The 24,941-nt window shown below is 38.4% G+C and overlaps 2 protein-coding genes across 5 annotated transcripts in view; one reads left to right on the top strand and one right to left on the bottom strand.

Annotated features, from left to right (window-relative positions):
• Positions 1-18,713, bottom strand: part of LOC135474006 (nucleolar protein dao-5-like) — a 73,022-nt gene extending 54,309 nt beyond the window's left edge. For 2 of the 3 annotated variants that reach the window (XM_064753982.1, XM_064753985.1), the window contains exon 1: positions 18,664-18,713. The gene's annotated coding sequence lies outside the window, so the exon portion shown is untranslated. Of the gene's footprint in view, positions 1-13,174; positions 13,281-18,663 lie in introns of those variants that run through there. The other variant, XM_064753984.1, reaches the window with a different exon arrangement.
• On the top strand, positions 15,994-24,928 carry LOC135474007 (UPF0462 protein C4orf33 homolog). Of its 2 annotated transcripts, none has more exons than XM_064753987.1 (6): positions 15,994-16,156; positions 20,741-20,928; positions 21,613-21,670; positions 22,434-22,485; positions 22,973-23,163; positions 24,274-24,928. In XM_064753987.1, exons 2-6 carry the CDS (start codon positions 20,748-20,750, stop codon positions 24,362-24,364), a joined length of 573 nt encoding a protein of 190 aa, XP_064610057.1. In that variant the 5' UTR covers positions 15,994-16,156; positions 20,741-20,747; the 3' UTR covers positions 24,365-24,928. The 2 variants fall into 2 exon arrangements, with proteins under 2 accessions (XP_064610057.1, XP_064610058.1); XM_064753988.1 differs by lacking the exon at positions 15,994-16,156 and adding an exon at positions 18,829-18,864.
• The last annotated feature ends 13 nt before the right edge of the window (positions 24,929-24,941 follow it).

Genomic DNA, 24,941 nt, shown 5'->3' with positions numbered 1-24,941 from the left:
CCACATAATCAGTTACCTTAGTTCCATATGAACCGTGTGTACAGCCCTTCTTCTCTAGCAGGGTGATTTATCTAAGACTTGTAGCTTGTACACTCAGGCTGACATGCATTGTTCAAGTACATGAAGGAGGCAATCACGCCACAATGGTATCTCTCACAGCAACATTAACTACAGTACACTGAATTAACATAAAAACTTAATTAAACATATCTTGAGCTGAAAGAAAACATGAAAGTCCAGGTGATGTATCTTGGATTTTCATTTCCTGCTTATACAAAGTCATAACAGAACAAATGGAATATGTGTAATCGCTTCTTTTATGCTTGAAAAGATCAAAAAGATTAAAACAAGAAGATGTATACACAGTACTTACATGAGGATAAATATTTCAGATCTGAAGACAGGTACTGTATTTATATAGGTAAGTACTGGTACATGTAACTACTGATGTAATCCATGCCTGTATTATCTGTACATGTAACTACAGATGTAAACTGTGCCTGTATTATCTGTACATGTAACTACTGATGTAATCTGTGCCTGTATTATCTGCACATGTAACTACTGATGTAATCCGTGCCTGTATTATCTGTACATGTAACTACTGATGTAATCCGTGCAAGTATTATCTGTACATGTAACTACAGATGTAATCCGTGCCTGTATTATATCTACATGTAACTACTGATGTAATCCGTGCCTGTATTATCTGTACATGTAACTACAGATGTAATCCGTGCATGTATTATATCTACATGTAACTACAGATGTAATCTGTGCATGTATTATATCTACATGTAACTACAGATGTAATCCGTGCCTGTATTATCTGTACATGTAACTACTGATGTAAACTGTGCCTGTATTATCTGTACATGTAACTACTGATGTAATCTGTGCCTGTATTATCTGCACATGTAACTACTGATGTAATCCGTGCCTGTATTATCTGTACATGTAACTACTGATGTAATCCGTGCAAGTATTATCTGTACATGTAACTACTGATGTAATCCGTGCCTGTATTATCTGTACATGTAACTACTGATGCAATCCGTGCCTGTATTATCTGTACATGTAACTACTGATGTAATCCGTGCAAGTATTATCTGTACATGTAACTACAGATGTAATCCGTGCCTGTATTATATCTACATGTACCTCACCTGTGCTATCCATATGTGTGCCTGACATACCTGTGCTATCTGTGCATGTATTATCTGTACACATACCTCACCTGTGCTATCCATGTTTGTCTGACATGCATGTGCTATCCGTGCATGTATTATCTGTAGATGTACCTCACCTGTGCTATCCATATGTGTGCCTGACATACATGTGCTATCCGTGCGTGTACTGGGCACCTGCTATATGTATGTGCACTTGAGGTGTACTATCCATGCATTTACATCATGTCCGACGCTAGTAAGTGTATCTGACCTGTGCTATCCTCAGGTGTATGTGACCTGTGCTATCCTCAGGTGTATGTGAACTGTGCTAGCCTCAGCTGTATTTAACCAGTGCTATCCTCAGTTGTATGTGACCCGTGCTATCCTCAGGTGTATGTGACCTGTACTATCCTCAGGTGTATTTGACCTGTGCTATCCTCAGATGTATCTGACCTGTGACATCCTCAGGCGAGCCAGAACTGAACATGTGTACCAGACCTGTGCCATCTGTAAGTGTACCCCTGACCTGTGTTATCCATACGTGGGCCTGACCTGTGAAATCTGAAGGTGTACCTGACCTGTGTTATCTGTAAGTACACACCTCCATGTACCTGCGATGTGTAATCATGTCTGGCTAATCAACGCATGCAAACCCTTGAAACTTATTCCACACCTGAATGTACAATTTCATCATCAGCATCAGAATGACCCCCATACCAAAACCATCTTTCTGATGCACATGCATATACGTGTAGTGCACATGTAGTTGCACATGTAATCTACATATTGCTGCATCTTTTATAGTCTAGAATTGTGGCAAATAAGTTTCGCCCTGAACAAATACAAACATACAAATTTCGCCATTACATAACAGACAAAACAGAAGTTATCATTTTTTTACTCCATGAATGAATGGCGACACGATTTTATACTGTAAACTAATTCAATGAATTAGATGTAAGCAAGCGTTTGAATCAATCTATTACCCCACCAGGAGTCACGCAAGTTAAGCCTTTAAAGCAGGCTTAATGGAACTGTTATGGAAATATTCACTGTAACTTCATATCTGTCTTCTTCCCCACTGTGCCACATCAATACTAAAAGTTAAATCCAGTCCTTACATATTGATTACCGTTTACGTATCAGAAACTCTTCCTTGTAAAGTTCAGGCGGCTACCGACAGCTGTAGAGACAAAGACAGACAAAGCACTACTTATGTATTCCCCCTAAACTGTGCACACATGATTGCGGAGTTCGGATCACTATTCAGATATAAACATACATATCTACAGTATACATAATCATCCACTATGGACATGTACAGACCTTGTTTACTGAATGTTTGCCTTGTTGTCTTTAATCCATTAAATGAAAACAAGTTTCTCACAAAAATCCACGAGTGTCACATTGAATTCTGCAATGCAAATATATGCGCTGGTTTTAAACTTTCGTAAACGTAACTGCCATTACACAGCATAGTTGTTTGCTCTGTGTGGTTTATTGCTTCTATAGTATGGATACATGTAAAATAAGGCACATATCCCAAGCATGTGCAGGAATTACAGTGTAAATTTCCGACACTTTCTCCTTGATTTTATAATTTAAGTTTTAATGAACATTTTCATTTAAAATGATAGGATATAATATCATTATAGCAATGACATACATGAAATAAGGAAAAACCTCCCGAAAATATAGTTTAACGAAAGGCCAATTGTTGGACACATACCATATTGAAAAGGAAGTCAATGCAACAAATGGTTAGTGGATCAGATGTACTAAGGAAAACAATAAGGAAATGAAGAAAAATCAAAAAGCCACGGACACAAGATTACAGCTGATAGATTGAAACGACTAATACCAGGACCTTTACCAGTAAGTAATGTATCAAGTTCCAACCAAGAACAGACGTATCGCCTCATTGAACGCACAAAAGTGTGATCAATTTACAGTATGTTAATGTAAAGGTGTCTCTGATTTCCTTTTCCTCTGTAATATTCTGCAGCCAATTACTTACATGTAAATACACTTACTGTGTAATTACTGCAAATTATCTGTCATAAAGACCACCTCCTTTTGATTTTCAATAAAATCCTGCAAACAGGCAGATTTAGTAAAGATGTGATTAAATACAAGGACCACGTGTTCTGTTGTGAACGATCAGTGAAATTACGCATCTATTGAATTACATAATTGTATATGTACACATTCCGTGTAGACCTACCCATATACATGTATGTATGATTTGTGTATTTCCACTAAAAGTTTAACACTTTTTAAGTGGACACAATTTGCTTCAGATTGATTCAACCACTCTACACGTTCACCTAACTATTGTGAAGTCTGATGGATTTCTGATCAGAAAACCTTAGTAGCACGTATCATTTCTGGAATTCACGCGCCTTCTGGAATTCACATGCTTCTGAACTGGCATTTTTTCCCATTCCAAACCTCAGAAAGGGGGGGGGGGACGAAGGCCACTATAAAATAATACCTAAAAGTATGTTTTAATCCTGAAATGCACTCAGAGGAATGTGAATATTAATACTGTATAAAAACAGTTTTCCTTCTCATGTACTGCTATGATTGAAATACTGTTAATGTGGTGTTAAACTCTAATGCTTTATTCCTTTCATGCACAGGCATCCATCTCAACAATATTTAAAGGCAGGGGCTCATGTCCACAAGGTAACAACTTCCTGTACACAATGCAGTCCATATATGTATCTGTTGTTGTATTACTGTGGAGACCTCTGGGAACAAATAAATCAAGTCAACTTTAACCGAATTACACCTTTAACAAAGAGTGCTATTCAATTAAAGGTACTAGTACTGTAAATCTTCCATCTTTTTAACAACTATAGCACTTCTTTAGGTGGAATTTTATGCATAAAATTATTATGAAAATGACCCTAAAAATTTGCTTCTGTCAATTAAGATGAAAGCCCTCATAAAACTGTGAATATTATTTCTCTACACACCACAGTTCTCTCTGAATGTTTCAAAATATTGGTCGTCGCTGAGATGGTTGAAAAGGTTGATGAATTAGGGTATTAAGACTGCCTACTCAAACTCTGTCTACAAACCACCTTTCTTTATAGTTTAAGCAACTTTCTATTAACATCAAGTATCTACTCTAGACTTTACCATGTTCGACATGTGTATGATACATGTACATTATATATATACATATACCTTTATTTATTTATTTATTTGTTTATTTGATTGGTGTTTTTACGCTGTGCTCGAGAATATTTCACCTATAGGATGGAGGCCAGCATTATGGCGGGTGTAAACCGGGCACAGCCCGAGGGAAACCCCACGACCATCCACAGGTTGCTGACAGACCTCTCAACTTATTAGCTGGGTGTGAGAGTGGTGGGACCTGCTCAAAGCTATAAAACGCAATGGGCTAACATAGGCAATGTGCACACTGGTTTACTTCATTGCATAATACATGTACCTCCATTGCTCTTATGTGACAGGCAGATTACAATCAAGGTCGATTAGTGCACCCACACAGAACACAGGAAATGATACTAATCTAATAATCCCCATCAGATTATTAAAGTTTACAATACCCGCTGTTCATGTTCGTGGCTGTGAACTGATACAGCATGTAAAATACTCACTGCTGTCAATCCAAGCACAAGACACCACACGTCAACCTGCACATTGTTTTTGTGACTCAGTCTTCGGTAAACATTAATGTTATCATGTGAAAAATTGACAAGCACAGTAAAAAGGGCATAACACGTGTACTTGTATTGCAAAAAAATAAATCCAAAAAGCAACAACCTCCACTATTCTTTCTTACGAAAAAAAAAAAAAAACAAGTTACGATTATTGGATGTGTCTGTCAATAATGCATGGAGAAACTACACTTCAGATCAGTACGAACATTATACACAGGCATGTACATGTACACACACCACAAAAATGCATTCACGGAATTAAATTCCAACAACATTCTTATCACCTTATAACTGATAATCAGAGAAGAAGCCTTCCTGGTTCTCAGCGGTAGCCAAATTGTTTTGAATATTACTATAGCATTAAATATGTTTCTACGATTGAGGCCAATATTTATATAGCACTGTAGGTTTTCAATTTCAAAGCAGAAATCCAAGTTCAATATTTGGTGACAGTAACCCATGTCACCAATGTAATGGTTTGTATGACCGTAATAATGTCCACCCATCCTCGGCTTCCTGGTGTTATCTTGGGAGGTGGTCAGTCGTGTCTCGGGATATCACTGACCACAAGTCCGAGCTTACACTGAGCTCACTGGACAGAATGGCCGGCTTCATCAGGCATCGGTTTATAGTCCACTTCCTGTGATAGAAGATTTGAAGAAACGACTGCCTGGGCAACAGGAGCAATAAAACAGCATAACTCTAACAAAACATCTCCTAAAAGCAGGTTAGCTAGAACAAAAAGCTCAGTGATAAGAGCCAGGATGCAACAGAGCACCAGGGACTGGAGGTAAATGTCTGCAAAAAATCAACCTGTTCCCTTCTGAAAAAAAAAAAACACTGTCCTGCCATCTGCAAACAGGCCGGACAAAGAGATGCAGTGTGACGGGGGCAGCGTGCAGAGATAAGGGGGAAGGATGCGGCTCAAACCCTACACGCATCAGCCAAGGTCTCGTTTCGAAGATTACAGCACAGATCAAATAAGTTAACACAGAGAATGTCTAGACCGCCTCTCTTAAACCTATGGCGGGGATAAGTGTGTCAGCCAGAAACTGACGGTTTAGGCGTTCAAGCTAAACAATTTTGATAAATCTACGAAGGCATCTAGCTACTATATCCGCCAATTTAATTTGATAAGTTTTACAGAGCAATTTCAGAAAATTTAAAGGGCAAAACACTTACACTGCACTCACCCTCCCAACACCTACCCTCAATCGGGATATGTACACTGGTATCCATCCAACAAAGAATTAAACATCCTGGATTTAACATTGTACAAAGGAAACCGTTAAAACTTTGATATCTTCCGTATCACTTTTAAGGGGAAAGCTTAACTCACGATAAAGCTGGCAATACAGACTTCTAACGTTCTCACTCGACGATGTATGTAAGACATGTGAGACATACACACAAATACACTTGTAAATAAAAAAAAGTCAGTTACATGTTATACAGCCTTCAAGGTCCCTTATGTCTAGGTTTTTTTTTTTCTTTTTTTGGGGTCAAAGTGAATATTGATTTGCCAGAAGCTGCAGGTAATCAGGGTTACAAGGTCAGTTCTTTTCCTCTTTGCTGTTTTTGGTTCTACATCAGTTCCCTATGACAGCAATATCACACCTTCAACTGCTTTTACACGTGCTGACAGCTAAAAAACATACAGGTAAAATTCTTGTTTGTGGCATATTAAAAAGAATAATCCTCTTAACAACAAAACGTCAGCAGAAAAGTACACAGCCGATCTAGGTGTCAGAAGATATGCCTATAGACACGAAGGTTTGCTTCTCCCGCCGTCCAGCATGTCAACTACCTAGGTAGCTTAAGGACGCTCACCCATAGCAAACACCAATGCTGGAAGAGCAAACCCACTTTCATTGACATTTCTACATTGCAAAGTAATCCAGCAAAGTTTCATTGCAGCTTACGTTCTAAAGCACAGCAAAGCCTTGAGGCCTGGGCTAATCCATGCCTGTAAGGCCTGTAGGCCGGACGTTTGATCTTAGCCTCATACGGCCATCCATGTGTGCTCCCTGGTTCACAAGTCAGGTCGCTGGAAGAGAGCACGCAGACTGAACCCTGTCCCATCATGCCCTGCTGCCTGCTGGTGATTCGGCCCCTCGACACCTTGCTGAATCAGCTGGACATGTCATCCTAGAGCTGTCAACAGACACACAGCGACCTGGAACTCTGTCAACACATCAACGCGTTCACATGGCACATTCACGCAAGTGCGACAGAGTCTTACACATTTCTTACATTCTACATGCACGAGGGGCCGCATTGTCCGCAAAAATGGACAGGTATAATGCCTCATATCAAAATACTTTACCTGAAGATCTACATAGTTTTCAGTTTGCCTCCACGGTGTTGAAATTCGCTGAAAAAGGATGTCCAGACAATATGACAAATTTTCAGGCGCATGTAAAAAAGTGTTGTGAAACGCAGCTCAACATCATTTCAACGTGCCTGATAAAGACAAAATGGCTGGCAAATCAGATCTGTGTAAACAATTTCATGCCTATAGAAATGGTTATAGAAATAGAGTAATGCAGAAAATGTGGAATGATGATCAGGCTGTAGTCTAAGTGTTGCAGAGCACGAACCCTTTGTTGATGCCAAAGGGAGATCTAGAAAGTTGAAAAGGTTATATACATGCATCATCTGCCTAAGAAGGGGGCACTTTTTTTGGTAATATTTTAAAGATCAGAGTCCAGCTATTAGATTTTGAATTACCGTAATCTAGATTAGATCGCACTGACAGAGCGAATACTGTTCCAATATTTACTTCTACAACTATTAAAAAATTTGTGGTTTTGTTTTGCTAGCCAAGTGCAGTTACCAGGCTATGTGGAATTGATGTCTGTGAGCCAAAAAGCCACAGATGATGAACATTAGAGCAAAGACTACAACACAACTCCTCCTCACCCCCCCCCCCCCCACCAACCCCAAATTGAATACCTAAGTCCATGTACTGCCGAATATTGTACAGGAAGTCCTTCTATGCTTGTTGTTCTTCATTGATTGATTCTAATCTTGCACCAAAAAAGTGCCTGTTTTCCAGAGGATTCCTAAAGAGGGAAAAGCGCAGGACTCTGGCCTTGAAACCGCTTCAGGGTACAAGCAGTGATGGCTAAATTGGCACATCAAACAAACATCAAAGCTACATTTATTTCACACTCAAGTCTTTGAAACATTTTTTTTTTGGTGATATAATTGAAAAAAAAAAAGGGAATCCTCTTTAAAAGGATAAAGAAGCAGTAAATGTCTTATTTGAAGAATGTACATGTAATGACAAAAAAAACATACACGTAATACTGGTATAAAAAGGATAGCAAATTAGTATAAGATGCCACGGAGCTCAAGGGTTTGAGTTTAAACAAACTGTAACAGACTTTTACTGACCACAATGTACAAACCCTAAGTGGTACGCATGTATCATAAAGTGACATTAATGTATACAGAACTATGTGTCAAACCGCAACAATTAGTCAGCCCGATATTACAGGGAATCCTAACAGGGAATCATTATCGTTTATGAATCCAGGAAAATGCCCCGGCAGACAAAAACCCCGTAGACAAAAGCCCTATTGTCTCATTTAACGGATAAAACGTATCCGACACTCTAACAAACACGATGTTAAACATTGTTGACAGGAATTCACATAATGTGACCTTGTTTTCCATCTGAAACTTTGTCCTCAAAGCGTATTCCCCCGGTCTCTTCCTCCAGTTCAACACCTTTCCTTTCATAAAGAGTTGTACACGTATGTCTCTAATATTATTATCGAATGCTTTTTGTCAAGCAAATATAAATTTATCCTATCACTATATTCAAATTTGATAGGCTAAAATATTTCAGCATGGCATACAGGTTATAGCTTACTACGATTCACAGTATCACCGCAAGGTATACATTTTGAGTCAATTTTATGTGTTTTATTTTATGTGTTCATTATAACAAATGTATTTAAAAACTTTGATCATTTCGAAATTGAAACCAAATAATATTACAGTCCACAAAAAAACATTGTGTCAAAAATCATTTTTGAATAAAAAATAATTTATTTTTATGGGTTAATGTGTATTTTTTTTTCATGGATGTATGTGATAAAATGAATAAGTGATCTTAACCTTAAATCAGAAGCATTCTATATTAACTGTGTAAATTAAAATTTATATATTATTCCCCGAAATCAGGAAAACCAAATGTTCGCAGCATGTTTTTGAACATCTGCAATCTGGAACATAGAAACAGGCGTGATCTGTTTCCTTTGTTTTCTGAGGTTAAAAACCATCTCTGCCACAAGTACTTGGAATCAACCATTTTCTTTAGGGGTGATAGGCTAGAACATGTAAATTGTATTTCCAGGATAGGAACAATATGACACACAAAATATATATATATATATATATATATATATATATATATATATGATTTGTGTTCTTACAGGAAAAAGGTCTATCACAAGCTGCTATACTGCAATTGTTTACCTTACTTGTAGACTTCTTTAGTTTTCAGATAAGCCTAGAATGTAGGTTGAGTATTCTGTATACCAATGAGAGATATATGGCTCTTTCCAATGTCGTCAGAAAAATGGTTAGAATACATGGAGACGGAAAGGGTAAGAAGGGGTTCTATTGATTGCAAACAAATATTGAAATCTGAAAATCTTCAGGGAAGATGTTTCAAGTTTTCCCCAACAAGCAAACAACTCATGCCATTTACCACATACAGGTACACTTAATACTACTCGAGGGGCTTATGTTCATGGAAGGTTTTGTCTGCCAGAGGTTTTGTCCGCGGATTTTTGTCCACTGGGGCTTTTGTTTGTCCCCCATCATTTGCATGGACATGAACAACTTTGTTTTGTATACAGCATGTAAAACTGACTCCATCACAACAGGATTTGAACTTAGATATCCACAATCAAGATGCAAATAAGTACATGCCTACAATGTAGAGAATGTAGTATAATCACTACAAAGCTGCTCCCACTGGAGATGCATGTAAATGTATTGTCACATCAGTGAACTGTAAATTTATGTACATGTATATTTGTGTAGTTGTCCCAATGAGAGCATCCAGGGCCTTCGCTCTGACTACTGAGTGAGTGAGTGAGTGAGTGAGTGAGTGCTTAGGGTTTCACATGATACTTACAAATTACTTCTTTCAGAGTCATATAGGAGCTGGAGTTGTATAGGTGAACAGACATGTTTCTTATGGATGTGTTTATTAGCTGGTAACGTTTTGGTGTAGCTTCTGATATCGTTCTCAAACAGCTTCTAATACCGTTCTCAAACCATGTGACATACAACATAACTTATGTATATATATATACCTTTCTAGAGTGATAAATGTTAAGAATAAGTATTACCTGAAAGGTGTGAAAAATAGTGAATTGAGATCAGCATGTTATCCATAAAAAACTTCTTATCCATAAGAAACATGTCTGTTCACCTATACAACCCCAGCTCCTATATGACTCTGAAAGAAGTAATTTGTAAGTATCATGTGAAACCCTAAGCACTCACTCACTCACTTCACTCATACTTAGCAACTGTTCAGTGATATGACAACGGAGGAGCCTTAGAGTACATGCCTCCTTGTTGCAGGACGGATTTCCACCGCTATTTTATCTAGTGCTGAGACGATTTACTGAGGGCAAGTAAGCCACACCATCCGAGTCTTTAAACTGATACTGGTCAACCAGTTGTTGCCCTATCCCCTTAATGCTGAACGACAAGCAAGGAAGCTACAACTTCCTCTGTTAAGGTCTTAAGTGTGACCCAACCCAGGATTGACCTTGATCTACCGCCCCCAACATGGACGCTCTACCAACTGAGCCATCGGGGGTGGTCTTTCTGGCCACTGAAGTACATGTAACACACTATGACAGTGAAGTATACCATATGGTGACGCAAAGATGCACATGTTCTTCTAGACTTCTAGACTTGCAATAATATCCAGGTTGAGCAACTAAAATATGGTTCTGTTGTCAATGATGTATGCAAATGTTCAGCTGGACTTGCAAGAACATCCACAGACCATCTTTTTTAATACTGAGCAATTAACATATGTACTCTTGTTGATGCTGTGTGGTGACACAAAGATCCGCATGTTAAGCTGGACTTGCAAAAACATCCAGAGCCATCTTTTCAACTGAACTATTAATGTATTGTCTATAATTTGTGGAGATGCAAAATGTGCTTGTTCTGCTAGACTTGCAAAAACATCCAGAGCCATCTTTTCAACTGAACTATTAATATAACACTGTCTATACTTTGTGGAGATGCAAAATGTGCATGTTCAGCTAGACTAGCAAGAACATCCAGAGCTATCATTTTGGCTGACCAAATTGTTACTATTGTATATACTATACTATAGTATGGTGTTGAGAGGTGATAAATACCAAAGTCAGTCAGCAGCGTGTGTATAGGAAACAGGCTTAGTCGGTGCAAGATAGCAGATCTAGATTGATTTGGCACTCTCCCCACTGTCACTGCTTGATATACATTTATGTGTCATACTGAATGCACCACCTAGACATTTAGGCTGTTTTCCCTGCGCAGGTTATACATAAATACGCAGATGAACAGTTCTACATCTGATATGAATAATGTAATCATTCCTGGACTCTTGGTGCACAGAAGCAAGTCTGGTTATAATTTGACACGAAAACAACTCTGATCATCCTCTCTTCATCATCGATGTGGGCAAATACCAAAATTACATTCTCAACCAATCAATTCAATAATATTTATGTCAATATAGACAAGACTGATTATACTGTCAATATCCTATAAGTCAATTAGTGTCAAAATCATATAAACAACAGGAACAAAATCAAATTCATCACTTCAACAGGAAAGGAACTTACAGATCACATTGTAATAATATCATTAAGCCATTTTCAAAAATTGCAAACTTGAAACTACGTCCTGGAAGCAAGGGCTTTAGCCTTCCTTGGTTGCTGTCCTTAAAACACCATATCCTGATGAAATTAACACCAGATAATTATATGAGAAATAATGTAAAAATGTAAATGAGAAAGCTTGATTTCAAAGTCTAGTCAATGTATGCACGTAGGCATGGTAGGTGTTCTGTTCTAATAACAGATAAGAACTCCACTACAGCACAAGCAGAAGGTGTTTCATTCTGACAAAGTACATGTAGAGAGAACTCATTGCAAGCCAAGCAGAGAACACAAGACTTTTAAAACTGGACAATAACGGTCAACAACATGGATCTAATCTCAAATCTTAACACTCCTCATTTATACACATTTATGTATGCACATTGATAAGTGTGGTACTACAGCTGTCAGCTCAAAATACAACCATAGCCCTGCGGAAACATTTCCTCATCATAAGATCATATCTATCCAATAAGGCAACATGGCCACCAATGCGGTCGGAGTGTGTTCAAGTCCAGTTCATGCTGGCTTCCTTTCCGGCTGTACGTAGGAAGGTCTGCCTAAGGATGGTCAAAGGGTTTTTCCCCAGGTTCTGCCCGGTTTCCATCCACCATAATGCTGTCTGCCGTCGTATAAGTCAAATATTCTTGAGTAAGGTGTAAAGTAGCAATTAAATAAAATAAATATGCCAACATGGGTACTAAAATTAAAGTTCACCATGTTAGAACCACATGTACATGTACTTACCAGCCCTGTTTTGAGATTTTTACGGCATGCAGTACATCAACATACAGTTCACATTTCAGTAACAATTTACAAGGCTCTTACACAACGATGGCCTGCATTTTGGACAGAAGGAAACTAGTCAGAGCCCTGGAAAAATGCAAATATCATCACAATGAAGGTATCAAAATGAAAAGCAAGGTACATGTAAATGTACACATACGAATAACATCACACGCACATGTGTACATGCATACACTGTACACACACTGTACACACACTGTACACATGTGGGGATATCAGAATGACTGGTAGATTACATATACATATGTACTACATCAGGGTCATATCTACAGCCATTTCAGTTTCGGAAATTTTTTGGGCTTCTAAACTCTTCTCTTGATCATCCAAACTAATCAAGCTGTATTAAAACTAACAAGAAAACTGAACAAATATATGACAGTTTACCAATAAAGATCTTTAGTTTTCATGCTGTCCTTCATAAGACTGAAATAACAACTCTCGGACATGTCAGAAAACAGCAACTTGAGTTGTATTTTATAAAAATTTCATTACATATGCATGGGTTTGGATCAGGGCTTTCAAGTTTCTAGATATTCTACATGTAAATATATCATGTATATTCAAATATGTTTGGCAATGTACAAGTACTTACCATCCAGATTAGTACACCACTGGTCTACCTCGGAGAACTGGTAAAGTTTCCGAAACAATTCACTGCATCATTTGAAGTGATTTTATAGTATCCTTGCTGGATACTCAAAATCCTGTACTAGAAGATAATCCATGATTATCACACTTAAACATGTCAAATGTACATGTATGTAGCACAGTTCTTCTTCTTGTCACTGAATTGTGTTTTATGTGTACTCAAGTACATTTGACTTTTTGGCTATTATAAAAATGACTCCGACTTAAAGAAACAACTCCAGGACAAATTCTGCCCAAAGGTGACCTGTTCAGAAGTAAGGAAGAAAAAGAAGTCAACAGACAGTTCTTGCAGAGTTTTGCAGTCGCAGACAGTAAATCTGAAGAAAACAAGGCTGGACGCGTGCCAACCTGCCCCGTCCCCTTCCTCGTAACGCTGCCAATCGAAGAAGTGACCCGCACACACAGGGCTAACTCACTCAGCCGCAAACAGCCCCGGTTTGTCTTCACATGTGTTTGTTAAGGTAGCCGAACATGCCAGCGACAGTGTGATCAAATAAAAACAAGAAAAACGCCCAAAGCACATTTCATCTAACCTGTTGATACGTGGAACTGCAAAGGGTAACTCTGTATCCCTCATCTAGGCTCGGACCAAGACCCCTTTCTGACTGTACAGTAGTATAATATCATACCATTACCATAAACAGATCATGGCTGTCCCCAGCAGTTTTGCTCTGGACGCAGGGAGTTTCCTAAATTGTTGTGTAATAGCTTAAATAAAATGCACATAAATCCTAACATGTCTCATTATGCGCACATCTGTGAAACCTCAAGTCTGAAAGAAGAGCGATCAGAATTATTTTCTTGCCACAGATAATCACATGTCCGATAATGAAATCTGCTGACTGCTCATCGTTTTTTCATATTGACACATTTATCAACACAAACAGGCCAGCACACAAATCAATAACAGCCTCCTTTTGCTGCTTTTTACCCACAGTTATGTTATAAGCGTGTAAATTATATTGCTTACTAGGAAATGTTTCAGCGATCATTTATTGTTTATGTTTAATATAATGTTTGCATCAAAAAATGTAACGTGACTTTATAGGCCAGAGCATAATGAAGGAAATGTCTTACATCCGGGCAGAGAATAAAGAACAGAGGCTTGAGAAATGGCAGCTTTACAACTTTGTGCCAAACCACGTTCTGCCTACAGCTCCACTCCTCTGTTAAAGAACATAAGCATTCATCTACTAGGAAATATATGGCACCAAAAAAAATCAATTCTTTGCATGTATATTTACATGTTTGCTTGCAAAAATAAACAGGGTGCCTCAGCCACAAAGTGTACCAAGCTGGTAAGTTCAAGTCTAATATACAGAGTGCATCAACACAGTGGAGCTATTGGGTTACAGGGTCTAATAAGTCCTCTCAGGGTCTCTACCCTGATATAAAGCTTTATATCCAGGGCGAATGACAGACAGAAAAAAGTCCTCTGTATTATGTTCCTCCAAACTGAACGTTAAACTATAAATGTAAATTATTGCAAATGATACGCCTACATTTGACATAAATCTGCACAGATTTAATTCCCAGAGCTATTGTACTTGGCAAACACTGATATTTTGGTATTAAAGATTTAAGAATGTCTGAATTTAACACAAACAATTACACTAAAATTTGTCACTTATAATTCACACAATGTTCCATTAACTCAAAATAGTTAATGAAGTCATTCAGTGCCAAATGGTCCAACTTTATGAATGTATTTCTAAACAAATGACGTACATCAGTCTGAGTTTACAATCAGGACCGTATAAACATGTACAAGTGTCAAAATACAGTTCCTGGAACCTTGTGTTTGAGACAGACTGTGTACATGTCATGTATGTGAATGTCAACAAATATGAAATTTTTAATTACCTACTACACTAAGAAAGGTAGTGAGTGAGTGCTTGAGGTTTAATGTCATACTTTTCAGTCATATGATGACGCAGTATTGCGTGTAATATGCCTCCTTGTTACACGACAGACTTTCGCTGCTCTTTTATCTAGTGCTGCTTCACTGAGACGACTTACCAAGCGCAAGTAAGCTGTCCTGCCCATTACAGTGATACAGGTCAAACAGTCGTGTAACTCACTTATCATGACTCGTAACTGAACACTGGTCACTGTTTACTCTTAGCATTTCTCTCATTGCTATGGTTAAAAGTGACTTGAAGCCCCAGTTTTTAACTCTTCATATTTCATATCCATCTATTGTGTGTTACCATCAAAAAATATAAATAAATCAACGAAGCCTTCATTGAAAGAAGGTAACTGACAAAATGTACCAAGACATCAGGCTCTGTATTGGTTGAAATGACCCTTCGAATATCATGACTGAAAACTGCAAAGTAATGGTGCCTTTTTTGTGTAAATTTGTATTCAAAACTGTAAGAGGGAAGCCAAGAAATCAGCTATTACTTTTGGTGCTGAAACTTACAGGTTTCTAGAAGATCATCCTACATGACAAACAACCTTTAAAACACAATTCCAAGGTCAACAGAACTCTTGCAATGAGGCAAAGTGTGCAACTTCATTTGTAGGTCATATCTTGTGAGTGTGCACATCACACTCCCAGTCAAGGTCAAGGCTGTTATAATCACACGCATGTACTAGTTCAAAGGGTGAAATGATAAACCTTTTACAAAACAATGGACATTGGATAGAGATTTGGGAGAATCTATTACATGTACATCTGATGTAAAGTAATGCATAACATATGATCAGGCATGTTAGAAAGGGGGGTGTGTTCATAAGAGTTCGGATAGAATTAGCACAGCTCATGTAGGGAAAATACACGGAGAAAAAGCATAAATGAGACACTGTTAGTTCAGTCTTGCTAAATCTAGACCTCGGCCAAGGACTGGACAAAACTCTGTTGCTGAGCCATTTTAAAAGGTTTTGCCAGGCGTCTAAGCCACTGCCCAAGGGACCTAATCACGTAAGAGTTAAGTCTCCAATGCAAAACTTATGCATAATACAATATTTAAAGTTACATTATTGGATAAAGCATATTTAGCAATGGCTTGGATACATGAATATAAACGTTCAATGTAGCATGCGAAAAATAACCTGTGCTCCAAAATTTATTTACTTATTTGATTTGTGTTTTATGCCATACTAAGGATCATTTCCCTTATAAGCATTATGGTGTGAGGAAACTGGACTGAGCCCAGGGGACACCCACAACCATCGTAAGTTACCACAAATGATCACAGGATAAGCCAGCATGAGCTGGACTTGTGCTTTCCTCATCCATCTCATATTTCTATATTCCAAGCAGTCTCTGTTGACCCTATCCATCATATTTCCTCTCATGTATTTGATGACAATAAGATCATTACATCTCCAATACCAAATAATATTTTCATTTGATTTTCCATTTCTTTGTTTACATATTTTGATATATTTTAGTTTTCGTCACCTCAACAACACTATTAAAATTCATATGGCACCATCCATTTGCTTTGACACTTATAATACTGGCAAGCAATAACAGGCATCTAAGAAAGGTTTTCTTTAGCGTTGCAAAATGAATAAAGGGAGATAACTTATATCAACATAGCTTGCCATCTGTGTTCATAGCTACTTCTATTAAATGACAGACTATTTTCAACTAATATTCAGCTGCTTTACCCGCCTCAATGTTTGACATCTTGACCAATTTAATTTGGTTAAATGTGGCCAAAAAGGGTGATAATCAAGATGAACATTTAGCCCTTAAAGTTGCCTTTCAGTTTTAACTATGTAGACAGCCGCAATATCTCATCTGCATTGAAAAGAAGCAGCGTGAAAAGATTTGAATAGACTATTCAGTTTTAATGATAGACGGAATATGGGATTACCAAAGAGATGAAGGAGTGTTATAAAGGTGTGATTTTATCTCTATTCCATTTGGCAACACGGCCTTAGATACATTTTTTCCATCCTATCTTCAGTTTTAACTTGAGTCATTCCCCTGATATGGGGTCACAGACTTCTCCTTTTATAGGACATCACAGCTGTTGTGAATCTGCCTTTACTTTTTCCTTTTTGCATGTGATTACAAACCCAAAACAATGATTAACACAAAAAAAAAACAGACTGTCATAAATGCAGCTATATGCAAGTTGTCCAAGATTGCTCTGATGTAAGGTTTGGCAAAATTTTGTGCAGCCGTGGATGGCCCCAAACCAATGTAAGAGCAAAACTGATGAAATACATCTCCACGCTCTGATGTTTGTGGACACTTACTGTCCGTATCTTTTCCACCTTCGATTTAATGCAAGGGCAAGAAAAATTGGCCACGTGAGCTTGATGATGCTCAAACCTCAAAGTAACCTTCTGTACTGACAGCCTTGACATATTTGACAAGGGCAGTTAACTGCATCAGGTCGTTGGAGCTCACTCTAACGATGTTCAAATAACTCTCAGACTTTTCGAGACCAAGGATATCTGGGCACTTCACTCGTACAAGGCAGCGGCCAGTGCATGACGAGGTGAAAGATAACATGGAAAGGTACAGGGAAATTAACATTGGACGATACTCAGATAAGTATCGCTGATAATAGCCAAAACATTACAGTACGTAAGACAACAGAACAATATGTGCACAGCATCTATAAACTGTGAACGCCAACACAACCTGGTTTTGGACTTTTCAAAGCCAAGTGTGAGCGAGTAAGCATGTTGGCACAAGTAAAATTACAAATGCTCGGGAGTGCGTGCATTCATCAATCTAATTCAGTGGCCACCAGAGGACACACTGTGATGTCCCGAAGTCGTGTCAACTCTCATGTGTTAAGACGCTACAACACATGCCACTGATGTCAGGACTCGGTGAAGGCAGTGGCGGAACTACACATCTGTGGCCACTACCTCCTTCAGTGGCCACTGGGGTGTGAATGGAACGGACCCTGGGTCCGCGGTCTCGAATAGACAGGAGCTGCATGCACAATCAATCATTTCAGCATATCTTGTCAGAAAGAAGATGACGTGAAGTGACGGTGAACTATGTTAAATAACAGTTCTATCCACTGGCCCTCGCACTGATTGAACAGGCCTAGCTCTGGTAATGTATACAGCAAAAGACTTCTGTGTATATCTTACTCTGTTACTATAGCCTTGCCCGATTGTTTCACGTGTTTTTAACTTTTACGAGTAAGTGTTGACGAGGCGGTTTAATTGTGTCAACTGAATGTGACTAGCCACGACTTTTGTTTTATCTGTCAACCCTACAAATGTATGTACACAAAATTTACTTAATTTAATGTCCGTAACCATGCCATGCGCAATTTTGTGTGGTGATTGCAACAACAACAACAGATCACAGTACATGTAGAGTGCCTCATAAAACGATAGAAGCTCGTGTCATGACTGATTAATAAATTCAGATCACACAAAACTGAAATATGGTGTTGAACAACATATGTGCCACGAAAGGACACTTTCAGAAACAGGCAGACTCACTGCGTAAACAAGGAAACCATGTAGTCAGGGTTCGTTGGCTGAGACTTCTCACTTGCCGCGTGCTGCCTGCTGTCAGCTTATGGTCATTGGTCGGAAAACGTAAAGTTCAAAGGTCAGCGAGTCATGTGGCAGGGCGGAAATGCCAAAATAGCTGGCGGCCTCGTGTACATGTTTGTATATACGTGTGTGTGTGTATATAGTGTAAGTAAAGCAAGAGCAAGCCTGTACGCCATGGCTTGAAATATCAGTCTGCTGCTGGCGAAAATCAGGTCAAGATTTAGCAGTGGCAGTTCAAATCACAATTGATCCTCTAATTGTTTAAATGGAACGTAGAAAACTGCAGGCGATTCTCTATTTTTGTCTCATTTTTTACATCTGTATTTACAAAATGCACTTTGGCCGACATGGAAATGCTATAAGGCACGTAGGCCTACAAGTATACTTAAAGTCAGTGGGCCTAGCTACCTTAATCTTATGTTATCTGACCACTGCAGTTTTAAAACAAATTATTACTGTATATTTGAATTCTCTCAGCGTTATATGATGTCAAATTTTATTACATTATTCATTAGCCTGGACTACAAATCAGTAGAAACAACAGATAACAGATGCAGTTTATGCTCTGCACCGAATCAGAGGCTAGCCATTTGTAAATAATATCGGTTTTCAGACAATTCTTAATTTTTGAATGCTGCTAGCCCTCAGCCGCAGTGCTGTCTAAGCCCTTGACCAGTGAGATCATGAGTTCAAACCCAGTAACTGATGATTCTGCTATGGCTGTACTTGAGGAACTGGTCATTTTCTGGCTTCCTACATTCTGCCAGACATGTAAACCTTGTAATAACCACATACTTAGCAAGTCAGATATTCTTGAGTATGGCACAAGATACAAATAAAATAATCACAGTACAGATCTTAGGCGAATATCCAATGCCCAATGTGGCTACATGGTCTGCGTATGGTGGGGCAACGATGGTCGGATTGTGTTCGATCATCTGTATGTTATGGGCGTAGGCTGCAATCAGGATGAGCATGTCATGGTCTGTATCATCATTGTGCTGTCATGAGTGTATGATGTACATGTACATATGTGGTTGTGCCTTTTATTACAACAGCCATGCGCTTAACATATAAACAGATTTGTGCATATAATAATGCTTTGAAGTTCTATAGCCACGTCGGTGTTTTTCAGTGGTAATCAAATGTGAAAAAAGCGGTATTAAAATCCATGAGTCTGCAAAATCTTGTCAAAATGGTTGCACTGAAGGGCTCAGAGTCTGTGTAGGATGACCAGAACGTGGGTGTATGGTCCAGCCACGAAGAGCATAGGATATTCAGCTAGGATCTGGCTGTACTATATATTCTAACGATTTGATGAGGTATCATAACCTCTTCATTGGCCTACAAGTTCTACAGCTGGGTTCACCCAGTTATTGATTTTGAGTCCTGAGGCTGTCATCACACAAGCTAAGTGGTGGAAGAAAAGTGGGAGTCCCCATATGTGGCAACACCTCTCTGCCTCCAAGGCTCTTTTCAGGGTTGAAACCTTCACTCTTGATTGTTGGTTGGTGCCGTACTCAAGAATTTTTCATTTTTAGAGTGGCGGTCAGTTTTATGTGTGGAGAAAACAGTAGTGTCCGGAGTAAACAACTGACCTGTGGCAAGTTTGCGAAGAACAATCCAATGTGTGATGTACAGACATGTGGCCTTCAATAAACATAAGACTGCAAATGACCCTACAGGAACACTGTCAAGCATTCATCGTCACCAAGGCATTGAGAGTGGGAGATTCCATGATTAAATCCAGGACTGGCAGAGTGGGTTAGCATGACAGCGTAGCACAATGATCCTGGAGGTGCCTCTACCCAGTTTCCTCCCACCATAATGCTGGCCGTCGTCGAATAAGTGAAATATTTTTAAGTACGGAGTAAAGCAACAATCAAATAAATAAATAAATGAATAAATAAATGAGAGCTGAGAATGAACTGACACCTTTTGATCCTCGTGGTCATGAACCATTTTCCTTACCGCAGAACTACATCTCACTCACCCCTCGCTGATGATTTCTGTGTTTCAGTTTGGATATGGAGTTTAAGATACAGACACTCTGGGATGGTGGTAGCATAGATCATGACCCTGTTGTCATAAAGCTGGAGGGAAGCCCTTCTGGATTGATCATGACTGTCGACGCCCCCTTCTTTGATGACCCTAAGCCCATGGGAGGTGTGGCAGGGCAACCATACCCAGAGCTTTGGAATTATGAGGGTACTTTCTGTGTACAATTTGAGTTAGCCTAGTTTTTTTGGTATACTGTATATAGGCCTACACATTAATAAAAAAGGATACATCAAAAGGAACTCTAAAACAAAGGTTATACTTTATAGGGGAAATAAAGTTATGCAAAATGATTTTTTTTTAAGTTAAATTACCAGTACATAATTTTTGTCTCTTTGATTTCATTACCCTGCTATTTTATGCATATTATCTGTCAACTGTCAGAAATTTTCGGAATTGAACTTACACCTTATCAGACTAGCTTAGTACCTCCATGCCTGATCTTTTCCCTACAAAGCTACCACTGCTGACATGACGACTGCAAGCTATCTACTTTCCAGATTGATCACTGGGACCTAAGGAAAACTATAGTTAATTAAGAAATTAGTCGATTAAGAAATGAAAAGTAAACAATTCAAGTATTCTTGTAATGTCTGCTTGTAACTGGCACATCTCATAACCCACATAATTATAGTGCTGTCTCTCTTCAATGTTGTGCTGAAAACACCCTGACACTAACATGGCCTTCTTGAATGGACAAGAAACAAGGATGTACAAAGATTGCCACCAAAGTGCTGTCATCACTAAAGTATCTTGCCGAAAACACCATTTATGACACCCCACTATAACATTTGTTTTAAATGAGTTTTTATTAATTTTGTTTTTATTTTTTAGTTGTGGAGGCATTCTTTTTGAACGACAAAAATGAATACCTTGAAATGGAATTTTCCCCGTAAGTGCACGTGTACTGTAATTAAGTCACTCATACTTATCAAGCGCAGTTATGCAACTCTTTGAAAAATAGTATGTGTTCAGCTTGTAGCTCAGTATTAGACACCTTTACCTTAGCAGCAAGGTGAAATAATTTATGACATATGGTTTTAACAACATCGCTTTATATTTGCCCTAAATTTCCTCCAAAACGGCATTTTTAGAGGCAGAGAAAGTCAAAAACTATTTTTTTTTAGTGTTGGTAGCTCAGTATTAGACACCTTTACCTTAGCAGCAAGGTGAAATAATTTATGACATATGGTTTTAACAACATGGCTTTATATTTACCCTAAATTTCCTCCAAAACAGGGCATTCTTAGAGGCAGAGAAAGTCAAAAAATATTTTTTTTTAGTGTTGAAGCATATTTTTCCTATCAAACAAACCTCACAGCACCTTTCTAAGATCAACAGAATTCACCCAATAAGGCAGATAAGCAACTTATTACAATAGTAAATTCATGACAATAGTGTCCCCTTGAGGCACAGGATTGCCTGGGCTTTGCCATCAGTGTTGTAGTGCTGCCTCAGTGAAACACCACACTCTAGACACCAAACATTAATAGTAACAGCATTACAGGGCGACTAATCTCTTAATGTTGAAAACCATGGAAGGAAGTAATATGGTTCAGGTTTTATCTACAAAGTAACCTAAGGAGTTATCGTAAACTGCATATAAAGAAATAAAGATGAAATGTTTCATGTATGCATGCATGCTTCTGTTGTAGGCATGGTCAACACCTTTTGTTATTGCTAGATGGGTACAGACATCCAATACAGGTAAGATAATGGTAATTCATCGAACAGTCTTGTTTGAGTTGGGAGGGGGGGTGGGGGAGGGATGCACATGTATATAGAGAAGGAGTGATATAGCTTATCCATCTTCACAATTTCTTTGTTTTTGCATCTCTTTTGAAGATAAAATAGAAGAAACAGTACTGTGTTTTACCCAAAGTTTGGTAGCAGTATGCAAAAATGCACGTTCAGGAGCACATGAAGGCCTTTTGATGCCAACACCTTTGTTTTTCTGATAAAAAAATGAAACTCCACAGAAAACTAGTTAGAGTCCAGCAGTTTGTGTCACTTGAAAAATATTAAATTTTATGGTGAAATACAGTAATGTATGATACTGGAGAGAGCACATTACTTCACCGTTCCTGGAAAAATTTCACAAATATCTGAATGTTTTCATGTGTCAGTAATTTGACTGAAGGTCGTCAAACTCAAAATTTTATATATATTCTGGTGATCTGTATTGTTCCTGTAGGATAAATTACCTTTGGAGTATCAAGCTACAATTGAGGATAAAAAGTGGCAGGGAAGGGCTGTCATACCCGCTGGTTACTTCCCAAGCCAAGTGTCCAAGATGAACTGCTATTCTATTCACGGTGTTGGCGATAAAAGAACATACGAGTCACTGTATCCAACACCCAAGGGAAAGTACTCTGAACCAGATTTGTGAGTTGTCCCCCTTCAGTCTGCATGAGAAAGAAATATTATATTGTGAATGGCTGGTGAATTGTTTGCTGAATTTCACATTGTAAAAAATTTGTGATATGTTTCCTTTTGGTCTGCATGAGTAACAAACAAATTATGAATGGTTTCTTCCTTTTCACCATTTGAAAATATGGAAATTGATACCAAAAAAGTGAACTTTGTGTACAGTGACTGCAAAGTATAACAGGAAGTCTGTTACATGTGTTATAACATTCCCTAATTAAATAAAGTGACCTTTTCTGTGTGACTTCTGTCTGAGAATGGTGTAAGCAGCCACATTGAAAGTTTGCTTTATGTAACTGAAGGAGTTGTCATTAACATAACTGAGGAAAAAATTCCAACTGCCACAATAAGCAGATACATCTCAGCTTTGTACATGTTTATAACACATGCAATCCATATTTCACATTGCCCTTTGATTTATTGATCAGACATATTGATCAGGAGTGCTGGTAACGCCATGGCTAGAAATCGTCATTTATCATTTAGAACAGCCCAGCTGATGTTACTCAATTCGAGAACAAGTACTCAAGAATGTTGAACTCATGTCATGGTGGTTAGGGTTATGGCTATAGAAAACTGGCCTCAAGTAGCACTAACCCTCACCACATGTTAAACCTAGTTAAAGTATTTATTTATTTATTTATTTGATTGGTGTTTTACCCCTTACTCAAGAATATTTCACTTATATGACAGCGGTCAGCTTTTTATTGGGAGGTGGAAGAGCCTGGGGGAAACCCACAGCCCATTCGCATGTTGCTGGAAGACCTTCCCACGCACTGCTGGAGAGGAAGCCAGCATGAACTGGACTTGAACCCACAGCAGCCACATTGGTGAGAGGCTCCTAGGTCATTACGCTGGGCTAGCGAGCTAAGGCATCTGCATTTAACCACATGACTAATGTAGGAGGGCCAGTATTAGACGTACTCGTTTGAAAACTGATCATTTAAAGTGAGTTTTTTTGGAAGAGGGCAAAATGACTATGATGAACTTCAATAATATGTCTTTATATAAATTAGCTGCAACTTTGAAAGTACTGATGAACCTGCGTCTTGTTTTTTCTTTTTTTAGCCATAGGTTGGAGTACTTCCAGCCCATAAACCTGAAAGCTTTGCTGCCTGACAACACTGAACCAGACCCAAAGTACTGGAAGAAGAAATAAACAGACGTGAAAAAACAAGAAGTTGGCAATTCAAATTTTGATCAAATGTTTATTTTAAAGCGCCATTTGGAGACATATATCAGCATTGTTTACATATGGACTGGCATATTTCTGTGCATCTATACATATATATATACACTGTACGGTTATATAGTCTCATTCAAAATACCTCCCAGAAGCAGTTTTCTTATGTGCAAAGCAAAATGAAATAGTTCTGAACCAAGTGGAGGTCACTCAGATCAGGTCTTTGTTGAACAGGCATAGAGTGCAATAACAGAAAGAATAGTCTTTAGTTCCATAATATTGTACAATATAGCACAGCTGTCAGCAGATGTGTGACCTAAAATATTTGCATTCTGTTACATGCCATCAGAAAAGTTAAGTATAGTAGTTGTTAGTCGCTAGATGCTGTTTTTTTTACACATTCTTTCAGCTGCCTTGCATAGTTTCAAAAACTCTGATAATGTGCTCATATCAATGTAGCTGTGCCTAGTACAAACTCTATAGCAACACAGTATGAACAAGAACACGATTCAGTATGCATATATGTAGAAAGTACATATATATATATATATAT

The sequence above is a fragment of the Liolophura sinensis genome, chromosome 8 (assembly GCF_032854445.1).
Source record: "Liolophura sinensis isolate JHLJ2023 chromosome 8, CUHK_Ljap_v2, whole genome shotgun sequence".
NCBI lineage: Eukaryota > Metazoa > Mollusca > Polyplacophora > Chitonida > Chitonidae > Liolophura > Liolophura sinensis.
Note: the sequence above shows the minus strand (reverse complement) of the source record. Positions and strands in the feature narration are given on the sequence as shown.